The 20,026-nt window shown below is 40.3% G+C and overlaps 1 protein-coding gene across 3 annotated transcripts in view; it reads right to left on the bottom strand.

Moving 5' to 3' along the window:
• Positions 1 to 20,026, bottom strand: part of LOC126820372 (histone-lysine N-methyltransferase 2D) — a 91,629-nt gene that overhangs the window by 31,717 nt on the left and 39,886 nt on the right. Inside the window, exons 35-46 of one of the 3 annotated variants that reach the window (XM_050548276.2) lie at positions 18,610 to 19,691; positions 16,679 to 16,756; positions 13,568 to 13,757; positions 11,830 to 11,979; positions 11,024 to 11,208; positions 9,833 to 10,211; positions 7,459 to 9,137; positions 6,537 to 6,682; positions 5,450 to 5,652; positions 4,208 to 4,362; positions 1,677 to 1,832; positions 546 to 1,227 (exon numbers count right to left, since the gene is read on the bottom strand). In XM_050548276.2, the coding sequence (XP_050404233.2) occupies positions 832 to 1,227; positions 1,677 to 1,832; positions 4,208 to 4,362; positions 5,450 to 5,652; positions 6,537 to 6,682; positions 7,459 to 9,137; positions 9,833 to 10,211; positions 11,024 to 11,208; positions 11,830 to 11,979; positions 13,568 to 13,757; positions 16,679 to 16,756; positions 18,610 to 19,691 (4,799 nt within the window). In that variant the 3' untranslated portion in view covers positions 546 to 831. Of the gene's footprint in view, positions 1 to 545; positions 1,228 to 1,676; positions 1,833 to 4,207; positions 4,363 to 5,449; positions 5,653 to 6,536; positions 6,683 to 7,458; positions 9,138 to 9,832; positions 10,212 to 11,023; positions 11,209 to 11,829; positions 11,980 to 13,275; positions 13,311 to 13,567; positions 13,845 to 16,678; positions 16,757 to 18,609; positions 19,692 to 20,026 lie in introns of those variants that run through there. The other 2 variants (XM_056101159.1, XM_056101160.1) reach the window with 2 other exon arrangements.

Genomic DNA, 20,026 nt, shown 5'->3' on the forward strand with positions numbered 1-20,026 from the left:
CATCGGAAAATCCTTATTTACTTTCTCAGCCAATGCAGGGATCGAACACCCGACCTCCAGACTAACGCGTCAGCATCTTACCCACTTAGCCACTGTGCCCTTCCCCCCCTATGATACAACCCATGAGGTTGGACAGGCGACCCTACTCATTGTCACGTACAACCTGGGACTCCAAACCATGCCAGTTGACTCAATGACAGACCTTATGATACAGCGTGCACGTGCTAACCATTCGGCCATCCAACCACCCCATTAATAATAAGAAACGATATTTTTACAGATAGACAAAGAATTAGCTAGATGAAGTCAGGGATCAAGACAAGAAACCAAAACCAAGACGATCACGAAAGACATGATCTAATACGCTCTCACATCAATAAATCATAAAGGATGTTTTAGAGATTGAAGAGGAATAAATCTGATCAAAATACCGATCTGTTTGTTTCGTTTTCTTATATTTTCGATGGCTTACACTACATGAAGATCTGACCAGTTGTACTGGGAGATTGAGTCAGAGCTCATATGAGCGGTTTTGGACTCTATGAAGCCAGGCATTCATTAATCAATCAGTGTTGGCGTTTCTAGTGGTTTACCCACAGTTCCATGCATGGCACGTTAAAAACTCGTCATAACAGACCGTTTCATTGGCTAATTCCTCACATTAACCAGAATGCAGCTTATATAACAACTCTTTCAGATCCTAGTGTTGTGAAGACAAGTAAAACGAAATTTTGAACTTTAATAAACGAAACGAAATAGGATCTGTGTTTTAACCAGATTGAATCTGCTTGGTAATCTTTATGGACATGATCCAATATGCTATCCCTAGAATCAGGGACCAAGAGGAATAACCCTGCAAGATGGAGATGTAGTGATATAGAGAAGAAGGCAACTTACCCCGACTACAGTCATTGCAGCTGGAGGTTTAGGAATTGCGGGTATCGAAGGGTTGGGAACAGCAGGATTAGCCATACGTAACCTACTCTGCATATATACCTCATACTCTTGCCGAGCGCTGGGACTCATCCGCACAGAGTTGTTCCCTGGTCCTCGTGGAGCACGGCCCGGCTGATTCGGTCTCGGTCCTTGAAATCTTGATGGTGTCGGCATTCTAGGCGTGGCACTTATACGACCTCCAGGGGACATCTGACCCTGAGCTGGAGGTGCCATTTGAGGGGAAGCTATTGGTGTTGGGAAGTTTGGTTGCCAGTTTCTACCAAATTGTTCCTTCAAAAAAAATAAAACAATTTAATATTATAATTTGTTTCTACTAAATATCTATTTGTTCTGTTAAATATCAATTTGTTCTGCTAAATATCAAATTTGTTCCAGTAAATATTAATTTGTTCTTCTAAATATCAATTTGTTCTGCTAAATATCAAATTTGTTCTGTTAAATATCAATTTGTTCTGCTAAATATCAATTTGTTAAAGTTAAAGAGAATTATTTAAATAAAACTGGTACATATGTAAGTCCAGAAATAAACCTAGTTTGTGTCGAGTGGGTGTTAAAACACCATTTCTCTCTCGCTCACTGAACACAAACTGATCTTTCTTTATCTTAATAACTTGATTTCGTAATGGGCGTAAACTGATGACACTGGGAACCCATGTCTGGCAAGCAACCCTACAACCTCTCAATTCAATATATTAAAAAATCTGGATAACCTTGCCTACCTTTTGTTTATCACGGTAATCTTGTAAAAGTGACTGATGATTGCGTAATTGTTTACGATAACTATCCAGTTGTTTTTGTAGTCCCGATTGTTCAGTCGAAATACGTTCTAACTCCAACACATCTTGTGGGTTTAATTCATTACCAATCTTACGAGCCTAAAAGCAAAAAAAGAAAAAAGAAGATGACTAGTCATCAACATCAAGCGCCCTTGCACTTGTTTGGAAGAAATAAGGAAAAATAACTTGTTTATGCTATTGGTAATCAATATAAAAATGTATCAGATTTCGCAAACAGTGTCACTGGTCCTAATATTGTGGCCCTGTTTAGTAGATATTGCTCTCTATTTCTGAAAACAAATGACTGATTGATATTTACTAGAAGATTTGAGATAAGTTATGACATTGAGCTCTGGTTTTAAAAATTAGACATGACTACATAGAAAATAGAGATATTTTGCACAGAATTTCATACTCTGATCACAGTAGCTCGGCAAGGCACGGTCGCTACTCCCTGTAAGGTTTGCAAAACAACCTCTGCCTACCTCAATTAGCTGCTGTATGTTAAACAATAAACTTATACATCAGAAAATAAAATACTATAATAGGTTAATGTTTGTACAAAGTTTCAAAAAGATTTCTTGAACAGATAATAAAATATGCTCCAGAAACAAAATCAGGATGGAAGGCTGGATTTCAGAAAATAAAATAATGGGTAAAATTATTTTACAGGTATCTTGAACAGTCAAATGTGTTTCCATGGAAAGACATAAAATTATCAAATCTAAGAAATTCAAAATAAGTGCCATGAAAATATCTTGAACGATTTATGAGAGATGCTCCAGAAACAAATTTGTACACCAAAAACTAAGTAAAATTTGTTTCCATGGAAACACAAAAAATATAAATCTCAGAAATTCCTAAATAGCAAAAGGCACAACTACTGTAATAGGTTGATGTGTGTGCAAAGTTTCAGAAAGATATCTTGAACGTTTTATGAGATATGCTCCGGAAACAAAATTATACACCAAAAACTAAGTCAAATTTGTTTCCATGGAAACACAAAAAATATAAATCCCAGAAATTCCTAAATAGCAAAAGGCACAACTATTGTAATAGGTTGATATGTGTACAAAGTTTCAGAAATATATCTTGAACGGTTTATGAGATATGCTCCGGAAACGAAAACGGACGGACGGACCCCATTTCAATATCACTCCCTAACTTCGTTCGGCGCGGGATAAAAAAGAAATTAGGACTGTTAAAATTTTTGTACATAATCATATGAGAAAGGCCTGGCAAGGAAAACTATTTAATCATACCAATGACAGACATAGACAAACCTGCTTCAACTAAAACCGTTTTTCCTATCTTTTAACATCCCTTAAAGATACATTAGGCTGACCTTAAAAATATCTTTGTTTCGCCTAACGCGACCGACTAACTAAAACCACCCCCGACTTAAATTATTTTATTGCACTTTTCCGCGATCTTTTTATTTTATTTTGTGTGTCAACCTGAAATATATCACGAGAGTTATTTCCCTTTACTATGGCTATGGTTTGATTCATTATTGAAACTGGTTATTCAAGACGAAAGCGTCATAGGTGTCGCTTCTCAACAAAATGGTTGCAGACGAAAGCACGTCCATTCCCACGAAATGATTCTGCCTCTATGTCTGTTGGCGTCGTTTTAAACATGACGACGATATTTTCAATATCCGTTTTCGAGAAAAATAAAGGCACAACCCGCACGATCGTTAAAAACGTGTTGAGGGAGTTTCAAATGTGAGTTTGTCGCAATTTGTGTGCGAGTCGTGCATCAAGAAAAATCCCGATGTCATTGATTTGTTTGCCAATAAAAGAAGACGAATGTTTGCACCCGGAAAATTATCAAGCTGTCAAATTAGCTCTTAAAAAAAAAAATCTGAAAAAAAACCCGACCTACCGACCCTTCTCCTTGATTGTGGGTCGGGTTTGGTGAAACAAAGATATTTTTAAGGTCAGCCTTATGGGAGATTAGATAAAGAGCTGTCAGTTCTCACTATATAATAGTTAAAATCTAGATAGTGTAAAGGCAATTTGCTGAAAATTTCAGTCATATTGATCCACTCTGAATAGATAATTTAGCGATTGAAATTTCGGCCTAGCCTCGATCATCATTACTAAAGTCTGTACGATAAAAAACATAGTCTCGATTATCCATTTTATGATTAAATCATGAAAGTTGAGCAGCAAATCAGATCCTAATCCAATAAATATCGCAGACTAGCAATGAGCTAAAGAGTTGATTATGGTCTGGATAAGTTAATTAATGTCTAATTAATAATTTAGATAACTTTTCAGGCCTAAAGAAAAACCTGAAATAGGCAGATTTAGCTCTTGCATAATGTATGTTTAATTTCAGAAAGAGCACAGATTTACCGCTTGTATCTGGCTTGTAACCGCCCTAATCTCACAAAAAAGTAGAAATTTACGTATCATTGTCGATCTTGTAACCGCCATAAAGTTATAAAAGTTATAAATGAAATTTACCTGTCGTTGTCGAGCTTGTATTGATCGTTTTGCCCGTTTTTGTTTCTGTGTTTGTTGTTCAAAGAGTTTGACTTGCATCTCGAGGAATTGACCCTGTTTCAACAACCAATCTTCATAGGGTATTCTCTTCGGGTCTAATTCACCGGGCATATCACCTGTGAATAAATTCATTCAAAATCTATACAAATCCATCGGCCTTTCATGTGTAAGACACGCTTTTGCTGCTGCACCTCGACTTGATTTCAGGAGAGTCATTAAACATGAAGGACTGATCCTTTATCAAAACAAAGTCATTGAATTGGAACTGATTTCTGATAAATGACTTTTCAATTTAACTATTATTATTATCGCTTTCTCCTTGAAAATGAACAAAGGTTTATCTCGACCCCCGCTAGGGTTAGATACTGGGATATTCTAGTTCGTATAACTACCACAGACCCTTATCGTAATAATCAGGTAGAATTGATAACGGCATTGCTTCTTATCATAGAGAGAGAGAGAGAGAGAGAGGTTTAAGGTCCACTCGACACAAATCAGGTCATTTCATGACTAACTTATGGTTCAATTTTATTTCAATAATTCGCTTGCGCGTATGGGTCTTTAGCAGTGGGAGGACATTGAAGGACCCAGAGAAAACCAACGAAGTTGGACAGGTGACCCTACTCCTTGTCACGTACAACCGGGGAATCGAAACCACAAAACAGTATCATCAACTGAATGGATCCATATAGTATAGTATCCAAACAACACTTTTGAGTTGCCATGGCGAAAGGTTGCTGACATTAATGCTAAGTTAGTCTCTATTGAACTCCTGGCTGGTGTGAAATGAAATGGTGAGGAAATGGGGTTTAACGTCCTACTGTTCTGTCCCTACTGGGCTAATGAAGACGGGCATACGCCATACAGTGTGCTATGAGTGAAATTTTGCCCGGGCTGTATCAATATGACCTACTATTATATCGAATTTCAACTGCCAAGGGATATTTTACGAGCATGCCAATGTATACACACGTCCACAGTTTTTCGATCCAAAGGACTAAACAGCTGTCCTTGTCAGGCCCTCCATCCTGCACCACTGACAAGGGGAAACTATGTCCGAAAATCCCGATGAACTTTCTTGGCCAATGCAGGGATGGAACACGTGACCTCCAGGCTAGCGAGCCAGCGTCTCACCCACTAATTCCACCGTGGCTCCCCTCTGACGGCTGGTATATGACTAAAAATAAATACAGGTTAACTTACCACTAGGGGGAGTGACTGGTGGTTGCGGTGGTAACATAGCCATTGGGTTGATAGGAGATTGCTGTATGCCTGGTGACTGACCACCGAATGGTGAAGGAGTTCGAGGACTTAGTTGACTGACTGGAGGTCGAACAGGAAACTGTGAAAACTGCTGAGTCATCATATCAATTGGTTGCTGGATACCCTGATCAGGCCCTGGCATTCTAAATAAAAAAACAAAAGAGATTTTTTTAAAAATAATTTTAACAACTGGGAGTTATAAATAAATTTGATGGTTTGGATTACACGATGACACACACATCTGATGAAAACAAACAATAAATGAATTGAGGTTCTACTGTTCTTGCTTGTTCTCGCCTAATGGGAAGAGAGAGAGAGAGAGAGAGAGAAATGGAGTTTAATGTCCACCTGACACAAACCGGGTCATTTCAGGACTAACATATGGTTCAATTTTATTTCAATAATTTGATTGCACATAGGGGTCTTTAGCAGTGGGAGGAAACCGGAGGACCCAGAGAAAACCCACGAGGTTGGACAGGCTACCCTACACCTTGTCACGTACAACCGGGGAATTGAAACCACCCCAGTTGACTCAATAACAGACTTTATGATACAGTGTGCACATGCTAACCGTTCGGCCATCCAACCCTCCAACAATAAATGAAATGAAGTGAGGTTTAAGTCCTACTGTTCAGCTCGGACTGGGCTAATGAGAGAGAGAGAGAAAGAGAGAGAGAGAAAGAGAGAGAGAGAGAGAGAGAGAGAGAGAGAGAGAGCAATGGGGTTTAACATCCTACTGTTCTGCTCCCACTCAATAATTTACTTGCGCATAGGGTTCTACAGCAGTGTGAGAAAATCGGAGGACTCAAAAAAAGTCAAGCAGGGAATTGAAACCATGCAACTTGACTAGACCATTCAACCCCTCCTGGGCTAATAAAGACAGGCATACGACATACAGTGTGCTATGAAGGAAATTTTTCCTGAACAGCGGCAGTACAGCCTTTTTTTAAACTTAGTATATAAAAATGACTTTTGTTCCAAACATAGGTAACAACAAAATAAACCACACCAAGCAAATAAAAATTACCTTTGTTCCATTCTGATTGCCATGCCTGGTAAACCTGGTTGCATACCTGGGCGGGGCATTCCTGGCATCATACCTTCAGGTGTCCCAGGTATATCTCTACGGGCGATCGCTTGTTGCTCTGCTTGACGTTTCTGTTCTTTCTTCTCCTTCATCAAAAAACATTTTACTCATAATAAATATCACAATAAATATAGCTTTTTAAATTCTAATGGGAGAAAATTTGGAAGCACAAGAAAACAAAACAAGAAGGTAGATATACTACAATAGAGATGGAAAGAGAGAAATGGGGTTTAACGTCCACTCGACACAAACTAGATCATTTTGGGAATAACACATGGTTCAATTTTATTTCAATAATTCGCTTGCACGTAGGGGTCTTTAGCAGTGGGAGGAAACTGGAGGAACAGGTAAAAACCCACGAGGTTGGACAGGCAACCCTACTCCTTGTCACGTACGACCGGGGAATCGTAACCATCCCTTATGATACAGCGCGCACGGACTAACCATTCGGCCATCCAACCCCCCATACTACAATAGGCTGATATGTGTAAAATCGTTTCATAAGGATATCTTGAAAGGTTTAAGAGATATGCTCCTGAAACAAATGAATCGGAAAAAAAGGGTCCAGTTCACGACCCTCCTTTTAGTTTTATTAGAGTGAGGATGCCGCTGATTTTACACAGATGGTCCATAGGACATTGTCACAGACGTTGATCTGCTGACATTGTCCATGATGAATCTCAACCAAATACACATGCAGTTAGATCCATTTTAGGGATACATTAAGGAAACAAATGCATTATTGGGTGTATTTTTTTTTTCTTTTATTGGGTGTTGTATTCGTAAAAACTTAAAACACCTTTGATCTCTAAATGAGATGGTCGTAAATTCCCAAAATTAAAATATACAAAGATGGACTCACTTCTTCTACCAGTTCATCCAGTAGTGTTTGAGGTTGAGCTGCTCCTGGTGGAAACATGCCAGGTCTTGGCCCCCCTGTAAAACCAGGAGGACTGGAACGAGGTCTTGGTCCTACAGGTCCAGGGAATCCAGGCGACCCTGGTGCAGCTTGATGTGGTCCTTGCATCCTCATTCCAGGAGGAGGTAACCGCTGTCCTGCATTAAATCGTGGTGAACCTGGTCTCATGTGCATCATGGGTCTCATTCCTTGAGCGGCTAATTGTTGCTGAAGAGCTGCTTGTCCCATATGAGGTCTCTCTGGTCGATAGAAACCTTGGGCTTGGGAAGATGGGGGCATCCCTCCAGGTGACGTTGGACCTTTACCCATTTCCATAAGACCCTGTTGGATCTTCTGTATCATATGCTGTGGTCTTGTATCAAGGGTTGGAGATGTCATCTGTGGTTGGGTCTGACTTACATTTCCTTGAATATGAGAAAATGCTATCCTAGGATCTTGAGAAGGATCCATTCCTGGGAATGGAGATCTCATACCTGGTCCAGGTGTTCTCATGGCATGCTGAGCTGCTGCTGATTGTCCATACAGGATGCTGTTTGGAGAAGGTGTGAGTGTTCCTCCTCTTGGCGGCATGTAGGGTTGTCCATATGTTCCCTGAGTGTATTGATTGGTTGGGGTGATAGTCGCTCGTGATGCGTGCTGCATCGGGAATGTTTGACCTGGTGTGGTGGGCTGCGAGACAGAATGCGAAGGAGATCCATAGGGTACTTGTCCAGGCCCTGGATGGCCGAACTGAGGTTGAGAGACGTTGGGTCCAATTTGAGGGAATGGTGAGTGAGGACCTGAGGTAGTTGATGCAAACGGTGAGAGCGGACAAGATGATACTGGAGGACTGAATGGTGAATGAGCTGAACCTGCTGGGAAGGGAGACAACTGTTGGTCTGGGTTCATGGGTTGACTCATCGGAGATAGAACTGGTCCCAGCATGGGACCAAATGGACTGTGCATCCCTGGTGTTCGTGGAGATGGCTGACCACTTCTGGGAAGAACTTTAGGAGAATGTAATCCACTGGCATCTGGGTTGGACAGTGGTATTCCAATACTGGGAGACTGATGGGGGCTGGCAACATGATGTAAAGGTGAAGCCATTCCAGGGCCAAAATGAGGCCTTTGACCAATCAGATCTTGTTTGCTTGCCTCTTGACGACGTGCCTCCATATCTTTCCGTAATGCTTCAACAGTTCCTGCTAAATTCTGAATCTCCTGTTTTTCAGCTTCATCCATTCTATTCTCTACAGGTTTAGTGCCTTGTAGCAGAGCTGCAATATGACTCACACCAACAGGACCTTTACTTTTGTCGCTGGATTTAGATGTCCCTGCTTTCACTTCCTCTCCATCTTTTCTCTTCTGGCTAAATTCTAAAAATTTGGACTGGAAATCTTTAGATTCTGTTTTATCGTCTTCTGTTTTAACAGTTGAGGCCTCTTCAGTCTCTGCTGGTTTCTTCTCTTCTTCTTTAACTTCAGTTTTCGGTTCATCTTCTTCTCTCGGTTCATCTCTAGTAGGTGGTTTTTGTTCGTCCATGAAATCTAAATTTTCGTCTAACAGATTACTCTCTTCCTCTCCAAGTATTTTATCCAACTCGGGATCAGTGAATCTCAGAATATCAAAAGTTCCATCCGCACCTAAAAATTCAAATAACATCAGCATATAATTATAATACAGAGAGAGAGAGAGAGAGAAATGGGGTTTAACGTCCACTCGACACAAAGTCATTTTGGGACTAACACATGGTTCAATTTTATTTCAATAATTTACTTGCGCGTAGAGGTCTTTAGCAGTGGGAGGAAACAGGAGGACCCGGAGAAAACCCATGCGGTTAGACAGGCGACCCTACTCCTTGTCACGTACAACCGGGAAATCGAAAAACACCGCCAGTTGACTAAATGACAGACCTTATGATACAGCGTGCACGTGCTAACCATTCAACCATCCACGTACCCTCATTGACAGACAGTCTGGTGATCACTAGTCCAGGGCTTGGACTTCAAACTTTTGCTTACTGATCAATTTTTAATGCATCTTAAGTACCTCTGATAAGCAAGATATTTCTAAGATTATGCCAATTTCTAACATTACACGTTATTACAACATATTTTTAAGTGCATTTACACATAAAAACTGTAAATAGAACTGTATATATTATGTTATAAGGTTCAGTAATTTGTAAATCAAGGGATCTCTGACGTGCATGTCAAAATGTCCAAGGAACTTGTGAACAACAAGCAGTCGTTTCTTGTCCCATAACACTGAGAACAAACTGGTTACTGAGTCAAAGCCACGTGGCTCCCCTGGAAACAATGTAAACACTTTTACTCACTCAGTAAATCATCGTCAATTAGTTCATGTTTATCATCCTCCGATGATTGAGATGGTTTTGAAACTTTGGGATCAATATCAGGTAGATTTATCTCCCCTTCTGGTGGTACCACAGGCGTCACAGGAGCTGCCGATTTTAACACAGGGTTTGAAATCATAGCTCCGGCACCGGCTGGTCGGAAAACATCGTCATCAGAGTTAGTTCCTTCTGATGTGGGAGGGAATGGTATGCCAGGACCCTGAGGAGGAGGAGGAGGACCTGGTGGTCTGAATACTTCTCCTTGTGGTTGGGGTCCTGGTAGACCAGGTGGAAGCTGACCAGCTTGCTGGGCTTTTTGTCTCATCTGTAAATATTGGGCTCTACGTTCAGCTATCATTTCCTGAAAACAATGAAGACATGTATATAGAGAGAGAGAGAAATGAAATGGGGTTTAACGTCCTACTGTTCTGCCCAACTGGGCTTATGAAGACGGACATAATCCATACAGTGTGCTATGCGGGAAATTTTGCCCGGACAGCGGCACTTCGGCCTACTCTTATATCGAATTCCAACTGTCAAGGGAACTTTTACGTGCAAAGAAAATGTGTACACAGGAAATCAGTTTTCCATCCCATCCGACGACTAGACAGCCGTCCTTGTCAGGCCCTCTATCCTACATCACTGACACGGCGGATGTAGAAAGAGAGAGTAATTGAGATTAACGTCCACAAGATACAAACTAGGTCATCACGGGACTAACATGTGGTACAATTTTATTTCAATAAATTGCTAGTGCTAAGGGGCTTTTTTTTAGGAGTGGTAGGAAATTGAAGTCACTCAACTTGACTCAATGACAGTGTATATGACCTGAAGTGTTGGTATTTGATCACTTGAAAGATATGTGAACTGTACTACTGAGAGAGAGAGAGAGAGAGAGAGAGAGAGAGAGAAGGTTTAACGTCCACTCAACACAAACTAGGTCATTTCAGCACAAACATGGATCAATTTTATTTCAATAATTTGCTTGCACATAGGGGTCTTTAGCAATGGGAGGAAACTGGAGGACCCTACTCCTTGTGACGTACAACCGGGGAATATAAACCACGCCAGTTGACTCAATGACAGACCTTATGATACAGCGCGCAAATGCTAACCATTTGGCCATCCAACCCCCCTTTAAAAAGAATGAGTGAGTGTGATATAATACAATACCTGTGTCATGGTTATCTGAGGTGACGCAGGCCTTGTAAATCCAGGGTTACTGCCATCTGGTGATGGAAATGGTCTTGGGGGCATCCCTCCTGGACCTGGGGGTCGCATCCTCATTCCTGGTGGAAACCCTTGCCGTACACCATCTCCAAACTGTCCTGGGGTTCTCGGATGGAAACCCTCACCATCTACAAATACAAATATTGTTAAATATACTAGCCTTATTCTAAAAAACATAAACTTAACCTCATATATAGATAGAACTCAATGAGTGTATCACTGCGCAAGTATTCCACTGTTAGATTATCTCAAAAAAAAAAAAAAAATCATCATCAACAATGACGTCAAAATCCATCATAGGTTCCGCCCCTTTTTGCGACAGTATTTTGTAAAAAATTGTCTGGATAGTCCAACAGCAGTATAGCCTACTTTTATTTCAATGAAATGAAATGGGGTTTAACATCCTACTCCGACTGGGCTAATGAAGATGGGACTATGCCATATAGTGTGCTATGTGGGAAATTTTGCCTGGGCAACAGGACTATGGTGTACTCTTATAACAAATTCTAACTGCCACGGGATCTTTAATGTGCACACCAATTTATACATGGGACCTTAGTTTATCATCCCATCCGAAAGACTATACTATATGTTGTCCATTGTCAGGCCCTCTGTACGCACAACCGATAAGAGCAAACCACACTGAAAAATCCTGATGAACCTTCGCAGCCAACACTAGGATCGAACCAGGACCCCCCGGTTAGCGAGGCAATGTCTTACCGAGTCACATGATAGATAAAAGAACAAACCTGGCGTAAATTGTCCTGGTTGTGGTGGTCGAACCAGACGCTGTCCCACTGGCCATTGTTCATGCTGCAGTGTCATGGTTGAACCCTCGGTAAACGGTGGTCTAGGGCCTCGTTCTGGACCCATCCCATAACCTGGCATTCTTGGCATACCTGACAACATATATTTTATAGATATATTCTCCTGGCAACTTTATTATTATTCAATTAAGATAATTAGGAGATCCAAGACGGCGGGACAAGTTAACTTCTTACGAAATGGAAGAATTTCTATACTGTACTGGAATAATCCAATATCGCCTGGAAATAAGGCACCTGTCACAGACAATGTCAGGCACAGATTCAGGCTCTGTCAGGCACTAAACCTCTGGTGCCTGACATTTTGTCCGTCACTGATTTGTCTTTTTTATTAATATTATTAATACATGTCCGGCACTAAGATGAAAATGTCAGGTACTATTTCATTAGTGTCTGAAATTTTGTCAGGTACATCTAAATCCATTATTTCCAGGCCTGAATATCAGTGAAACGCTTGGGGATCCAAGGAAAATTATGGAAAGGTAACATAAAAAAAATGAAATGGGGTTTAATATCCTACTGTTCAGCTCCGACTGGGGTAATGAAGACGGGCATACGCCGCACAGTGTGCTATGAAAAAATTTTGCCCAGACAGCGGCAAATTCCAAATGTAAATGGTTCTATTACCGTTATACAACTTCTCGGCCCACACAGGGACAGGCGACTGGACCACCTTTTACCGTGCCACTGTTCAGTTAGAGACTCAATTTGAAGATATTTTAGCATGCATTAAGTTATGGAAGGTCAAATTTTGTCCGATGAGCTAAATTAATTGCTTGCCTAAAAGATAGGTTGCTAGGCAACGAAACATACGCCCACAGCAGATAAATCGTCCAGGCAGTCAACAAGTGTGGTCGCATATTTTTACTTCTTTCGGTAATGAAACATTTATAATACACTAACAACTCATGAAGTAATTATCAGAAAACCATTAGAATTTGTTTGGTTTTTATAAAGTTCTGCCCCATGCTAACGTTTTGTATACAAAACTTTTAATACTGTATCATGGATTTAGCTGTTCCAAGTCATAAAAATTCATTGAAAATCAATATACTTGTTCGCCTCAAGATCTTAAACTCTGTGTATCAATCTGAAGTCAATCGGATATTAACTTTGGCCTCTAGAATGTCTACATGATTTTTCAAGGTGATCAAGGGCCATAACTTTGGCAGTAATTATCAGAAATCTTTGAAAATCAATAGGATTCTTCGCCTCGTGACCTCAAACACTGTGTATAAATTTAAAGTCAATCGGATATTAACTTTAGCTTGTGGACGCCGGACCGCCGGCCGGCCAGACGGACGGGGGCGACAACAATATACGACCACATTTCAATGTGGGGGTATAAAAATAGAGGCTTCTAATAAATACCTGGATGTCGTGGCGATCCATCAGGTGTCCAGCCAACAGGTCAATTGGATATTAACTTTAGCCTAAAGAACGTCCACAAGCAATTGTGGACGCCGGACCGCCGGCCGGCCAGACGGACGGGGGCGACAACAATATACGACCACATTTCAATGTGGGGGTATAAATATAGAGGCTTCTAAAAAATACCTGGATGTCGTGGCGATCCATCAGGTGGCCAGACGGACGGGGGCGACAACAATATACGACCACATTTCAATGTGGGGGTATAAATATAGAGGCTTCTAAAAAATACCTGGATGTCGTGGCGATCCATCAGGTGTCCAGCCAACAGGTGGCGCACCAGGCATCTGCATCATTTTTTCACGATCTTCCAGCTGTTTCCTCATCTGGCGTTTTTTGGTCTGATGTGCGAGAATTTCACGTAATTGTTGAGGAGTTGTTGCCCCTGGGGTAACTCTGTCCATGTCCATTCCTTCCATACCCTGAACAAAAATATCAAATAAATGTGATACTTCGTCATTTTATAACCATGTGACAAAATAATCTCATAACTTAACTTTTACCCACAATACCCTCCAATTGTACCAATTTCTATCAGAGAGAGAGAGAGAGAGGGATTAACCCCCACCCACTCGACACAATCTGGGTAATTTCAGGACTAACATATGGTTCAATTTTATTTCAATAATTCGATTGCACGTAGGGGTCTTTAGCAGTGGGAGGAAACAGGAGGACCCGTAGAAACCCCATGAGGTTGTATGTGACAAGGAGTAGGGTCACCTGTCCAAAGGCTTGGGTTTACTCCCACTGCTAAAGACCCCTCTGCGCAAACACATTATTGAAATAAAGTTGAACACGTGTTAGTCCTGAAATGACCTAGTTTGTGTTGAGTGGACATTAAACCACATTCCTCTCTCTATCTCTGTTGGATTCTCAATGTCATAAGGATTGAATTCCAGAACGGTCAATTGAGTATTTTCTGTGTGTATATATATATGATATAATATAGTTGTATAATATAATAAGGAAGGGGTTCTGGGGGACATGACAATGATATAATACAAGGGGAGGTGGGTGGATTATTTATATCTTTATATCAGTTATAACACATACCGAACCGTGCATTATATCAATATATCACATATCTCTATCAGGTTTCTACTTTTTCTGCACCAACTGGACTAATAAATACCCCAATACCCACCCAATCTCAGACTATATCCCCAATTACCCGAGTATGAGGGTCCCGACCCCATTTTCCAGACAGACTGACAATCCAGACCACCCTCTCTGCTCCCTTCCACCCCAATATGACTAGAGATGAAGACCATTCACCATCCAACTTATCTACTATCCATATACAACTCCATGTGTCAGTCTGTATTACAACTGTTTCCCTTCAATCTAATTAAAATACAAATCTATATTTTGTTTCGTTTCTTTTTTAATACTTTCACTGTCCTACACAACATGAAGACCTGACTGGTTGTAGTGGAAGGTAGTGCCAGGGGGTCATACAAGTGGCTTTTGACCCTATGACATCAAAAAATTGATTAACCAATCAGCGTTGATATTTTTAGTGGTTTACCCACAGTTCCGTGCACCTCACGCCAATCACTCACATCATCCAGAACGCGGGTTATATAACAACTCTTCCGGATCCTAGTGTAGTCAAGACCCGTAAAACAAAATTTTAAAAACGAAACGAAATAGACTCTGTGTTTTAATCAGATGGAAACACCCATCAGTAATAAAGCAGTGCTTACAACATCTACCACATTACAATATATATATAACAAACAACATCAAATCTTCAAAATACCTGGCAAGGTTAATGTCCCACTATCACGACCCGTGCTACAATTAAAATCGTGGTTTTAATCGTGGAGTAACCGTGGTGATCCTATCAGGTCTTATCCTATATTGAGGTGAGTCAATGCGCCACCCATCGATATTCAACGAGCCACTGCACCACCCACAGGTATTGGCACTCGATTCGTTTTGTCTTAACTTAAATTTTGGGTATCTGTTCATGGTAAGATAACGACATCAATGTTGCAATGCCAAAGACTGTGGATGATACTGAGTTAGTGACGACTTTCCTCCTTTAAACTCCATTCCATAAACCTATATTTATTTTTTTTATGTTGATATTTGAAAGAACGGGCTGCGTGGGTGATGCAGGACGTGGGAGCACGTGCCCAGTTAACATTGATCGTTAGATTTACGTTAAGTTTACGTCATTTTGGTTAGCGTCCAATAATGGTAAAGGTATTGTAAAGATTTGGATGTTATTTGCTACGTTACATGTAAATAAAGCTGTCAACACCAGACTAATAGAGTTAGCTACATCGGTACACACAGAAAACTCATCAAATATAGTAGATGATGAAGGATTGTAAATATCACGAGTAGGTGATCAAGGAACACTTTTCAGTTCTAAATATCGCTAATATTAAAAAACATAAAAGAAATACTGGTAGGTTCTCTAGAAAAAATCTTCATAATTACCCCAAACTATCAAAAATATTTTTATCTATTTTAATAATTTTTCAACAGAGAAAAGCATCCACTCCAAAATTGATGGTATTAATTCAAGACCTTTTCTCCAAAGATTACAAGCATCTTTAACATTACTCTAATTCAATATAAATTTAATCAAATTGATTGATAGGTAAGCTTTCCAACCATCCAATTTTACTCCCAGACAGTAAACAAGAGCCCTAATCTCATTTTTGACTAAATATTATTCAACTAAATATAAACTTAAACATACATTATGCAAGAGCTAAATCTGCCTATTGCAGATCTTTCTTTAGGCCTGAAATGTTATATAAATTATTAATTAGACATTAATTAACTTATTCAGACCATAATCAACTCTCGATGGCATCGATTTGCTATTCGACTTCCATTCATAATTAAATCATGAAATGGATAACCGAGACTATGTTTTTCATCCTACCGACTATAGTAATGATGATCAAGGCTAGGCCAAAAACTCAATCGCTAAAATCTTGGTTCATAGTGGATCAATTTGACAGAAATTTTCAGCAAATTGCCTTTACATTATCTATTTTTTAACTATTATAGTGAGAACTGCCAGCTCTTTATCTAATCTCCCATAATGTATCTTTAACTAAATTGACAGGTAAATAAATGCAAGTTCTCAAGCTGGTCATTTTTACTGCCAGACAGTCAAGACCAGTAAATATCACTCAAACAAAAGCCCCCTAATCATCATGGCATTTTTTAACTAAATATTTTGGGAAAGTTTTATTTTCAAGTTGAAAACAATCAACACCAATAATGTTTTCCAAATAATGAAAAGACAAGTTTCAAATATTTTGGTTAATCAAATCTGTTTTTTGTTTTTTTCTGTGTGTACCAACGTGTGACTTACGACTAAGTAATGGTTATGAGAAAGAGGCCAGACTCCGCCAGGATAATAAGATTCCCTTCTGTCAATCAACTGCTGTAACTAGTAGCAACGAAAAATAAAATAAAAACAACTACAAAAAAAATAAAGTAAAATCTACTAGACGTGTAACCATAATCAAACTTCTCTTCTTTCACATGTCACAAGATTGTCAACACTACACATTGTCCATCCTGCTCTTCCAGGATTCCAAACAGGACACCAATTTTAAATGGATGAAATGAAATTGGGATGTCCACTCATTTTTGGGACTAACATAAGGTTCAATTTTATTTCAATAATTCGCTTGTGCGTAGGGAGGAAACCGGAGGACCCGGAGAAAACCCACAAGGTTGGACAGGTTACCCTACTCCTTGTCCCGTACAACCGGGCGATTTTAAATGAATGAAATGGAATTAGGGTTTCATGTCTGCACCAATCGGGCTGATGAAAACAGTAAAGAGTTTAACAAAATTCATGGCTCACTACATGTATAAAAAAGATGAGAATACGCCATTCAGTTTGCCATGAGGGAAATCATACCCAATAAGCAGCGATACAGCCTTTTCTCATTTTTTTTTCTCCAGATAAATAGGGTTGGGAAAACCCAAAGAACATTCTCGGCCAATACCAGGGACCTTCGAGTTTGTGAGTCAGCCAGTGCCAATTAACTTATTACAGTAATTAAATGCGATCCAAAGGCAACTTTAGGGAATGTGATCGTGATCCAAGATAACTCTCAGACTCTTCACAAAATGTGATCGTGATCCAAGATAACTTTCTGACACTTCACAGAATGTGATCGTGATCGAAGATAACTCTCAGACACTTAACAGAATGTGATCGTGATCGAAGATAACTCTCAGACACTTAACAGAATGTGATCGTGATCGAAGATAACTCTCAGACTCTTCACAGACAGAATGCGATCATGATCCAAGATAACTATCAGACTCTTCACAGAATGCGATCATGATCCAAGATAACTATCAGAGTCTTCACAGAATATGATTGTGATCGAAGATAACTCTCAGAATGTGATTGTGATCGAAGATAAGTTTGACTAAAGTTAAACATAATTTATTTAATCTATTCTACAATTAATATCACTGTTGTTAATAACACATGTATCTATATCTACTTGTATTAATTCTATATTTTAAAACAGTAATCCACAACCACACAGAGATAATTAAATAATATATTGTGATTTAAAGCAACCACAGTTTACGGGAGAACCTTACAGAATCCCTAATAATGTAATAGGAGCCTTGTTATACATATATAATGATGTCTAAATTAAACAAGTCTAAGAGAGATTGTTAATGAAATTGGGGATTAACATGTTACCGGGGTAATGAAGAGGGCAAAATGAAATGGGGTTTAACGTCCTACTGTTCTGCTACAACTGGGCTGATGAAGACGGGCATATGCTATACAGTGTGCTATGAAGGAAATTTTGCCCGTGCAAATGGCCTACTCGTGTATCGAATTCCAACTGCCAAGGGATCTTTTACTTGTACACGGGACTTCGAATAATAGAACGCATAAGTTTTTCTTGACATAGTTTCACATCGAGGGTGCTCAAATCAGATTGTATGCTAAATCTTAGATCAATTGATCAACCCCCTATCTCTGGGATATAGACCTTTAAATGTTTAATCTACAAGGATGGACCAAGTAAGACACTGCGTAATATTTTGATACATCACTCAGGCTAATACCCTCGTGCCATATCAATATATCAATACATGGCATGTCCATTCATATTATTCCATTATTATTTCTTTTTTAAAGCTTCTTAAAATTATAAACGATGCTAAAAAGCGTGTGACCTATTTCTACACAGAAAGCTTCATGGTGCAGAACTAATCAGCATGCGTAAAAAAATAATTAATCTACACACACAAACTTACCATGGCTGATTCGGGATAATTAACACCTGGTCTACCTACAGGACGATATTGAGGCATTCCACCTTCACTACCACCAACACTAACTGGTCTAGACATGGGTGATCCCATTCCAGGATGAGGGGTACCTGGTTGATGACTGTATGGATCTGGTTGACTTTGTGATCGAACTAATGGATGACGGAACTGACCTGGTGGCCCCTGTATTTGGGAAGGGTCTGGATGCCGAAGAGGTCCAGGAGCTCTGGATGTTGGTGAATGCATCGGTGATCCCATTCCCACTGACGATCGTGGTGTCATTGGAGGTTGTGCATAGGGATCTTGACGTGGAGACAATTGGGGATGCATAAATCCTTCCGGAGGAGGGGGTCCGGCTTGATTAAAATGATCAGGTGTGGAAGTTGGTCGAGGTGTTGACGGTGCATGACCATATGGATCTTGTGTCGATCTTGGTGTCTGGCTGAAAGGGTCTGTGGAACCCGTAGATGGGCTTCTTGCTGGGCGAAACAAATTGTCTCCTGTACTGTCAACGGGTCTCGGAGTCATAGGCTGACTGAAGGGATCCCCAGCTTGAGAAGTTTTTGGGGTCATAGGAGGTTGAACTTCTAATAAAGTTGCTGAGATGCCAGCTAGGTCTGGAGGAAGACTTCTGGATGTGTCTGCAGCAGATCTTGGTGGACCCGGATTGTAGGAATCCTCCGCAGGGGTCGGTGGATGCGGGGTACTTGGATTAAATGAATATGGATCGGGTGATGGAGGAGGCATTCTGGGACCAGCAGCACCATCAGGTCTTGGAGTCGGGGGATGACGAGCGTAAGGATCTGATTCAGTACTGGGATGACGTTGAAGACCTCCTTGGTGATATCCTGGTGGAGGCATTCTTGGTGGATGATTTAAAGGTCTAGTTGGTGGTCCACACGTGGGGCTGGGTGGGGGGAACGCGTAGGGGTCGGAATTCTGTCTCTGTAATCCACCTGGAGATGGCTGCGATTCCGGCTGTCCCCCTGGCTTCTGCTCATCACCCCAGATCGGTGGCAGGTTCATAGCTCCAGGACTGTGTAAAGGACTATGGAGAGGACTTTGTCCTAAAATAAAACAAGATGTACATAATGATTTTCAGCTGATAGTCATTTGAGGAATTTTGAATCTCTTGCAAACTACAAGTTGAATATTGGTCTAAAAACGATTCAAAATAAGATAAGATATATGGGACCTCGGTTGTTCTCCCATCTGAACGACCAGACAGCTGCCCTTGTTAGGCCCTCTGTTCTGCATCACTGACAAGGGGGGAATTAAGTCGGAAAATCCTGATGAACTTTCTCGGCAAATGCAGGGATCGAACACCTGACCTCCAGGCTAGCGAGCCTGTGGTATTGTTTTTAAACTGATATTAGATTGGTTGTGAATATGATAGAATAAG

This window comes from Patella vulgata, chromosome 5, assembly GCF_932274485.2.
Source record: "Patella vulgata chromosome 5, xgPatVulg1.2, whole genome shotgun sequence".
NCBI classification, from domain to species: domain Eukaryota; kingdom Metazoa; phylum Mollusca; class Gastropoda; family Patellidae; genus Patella; species Patella vulgata.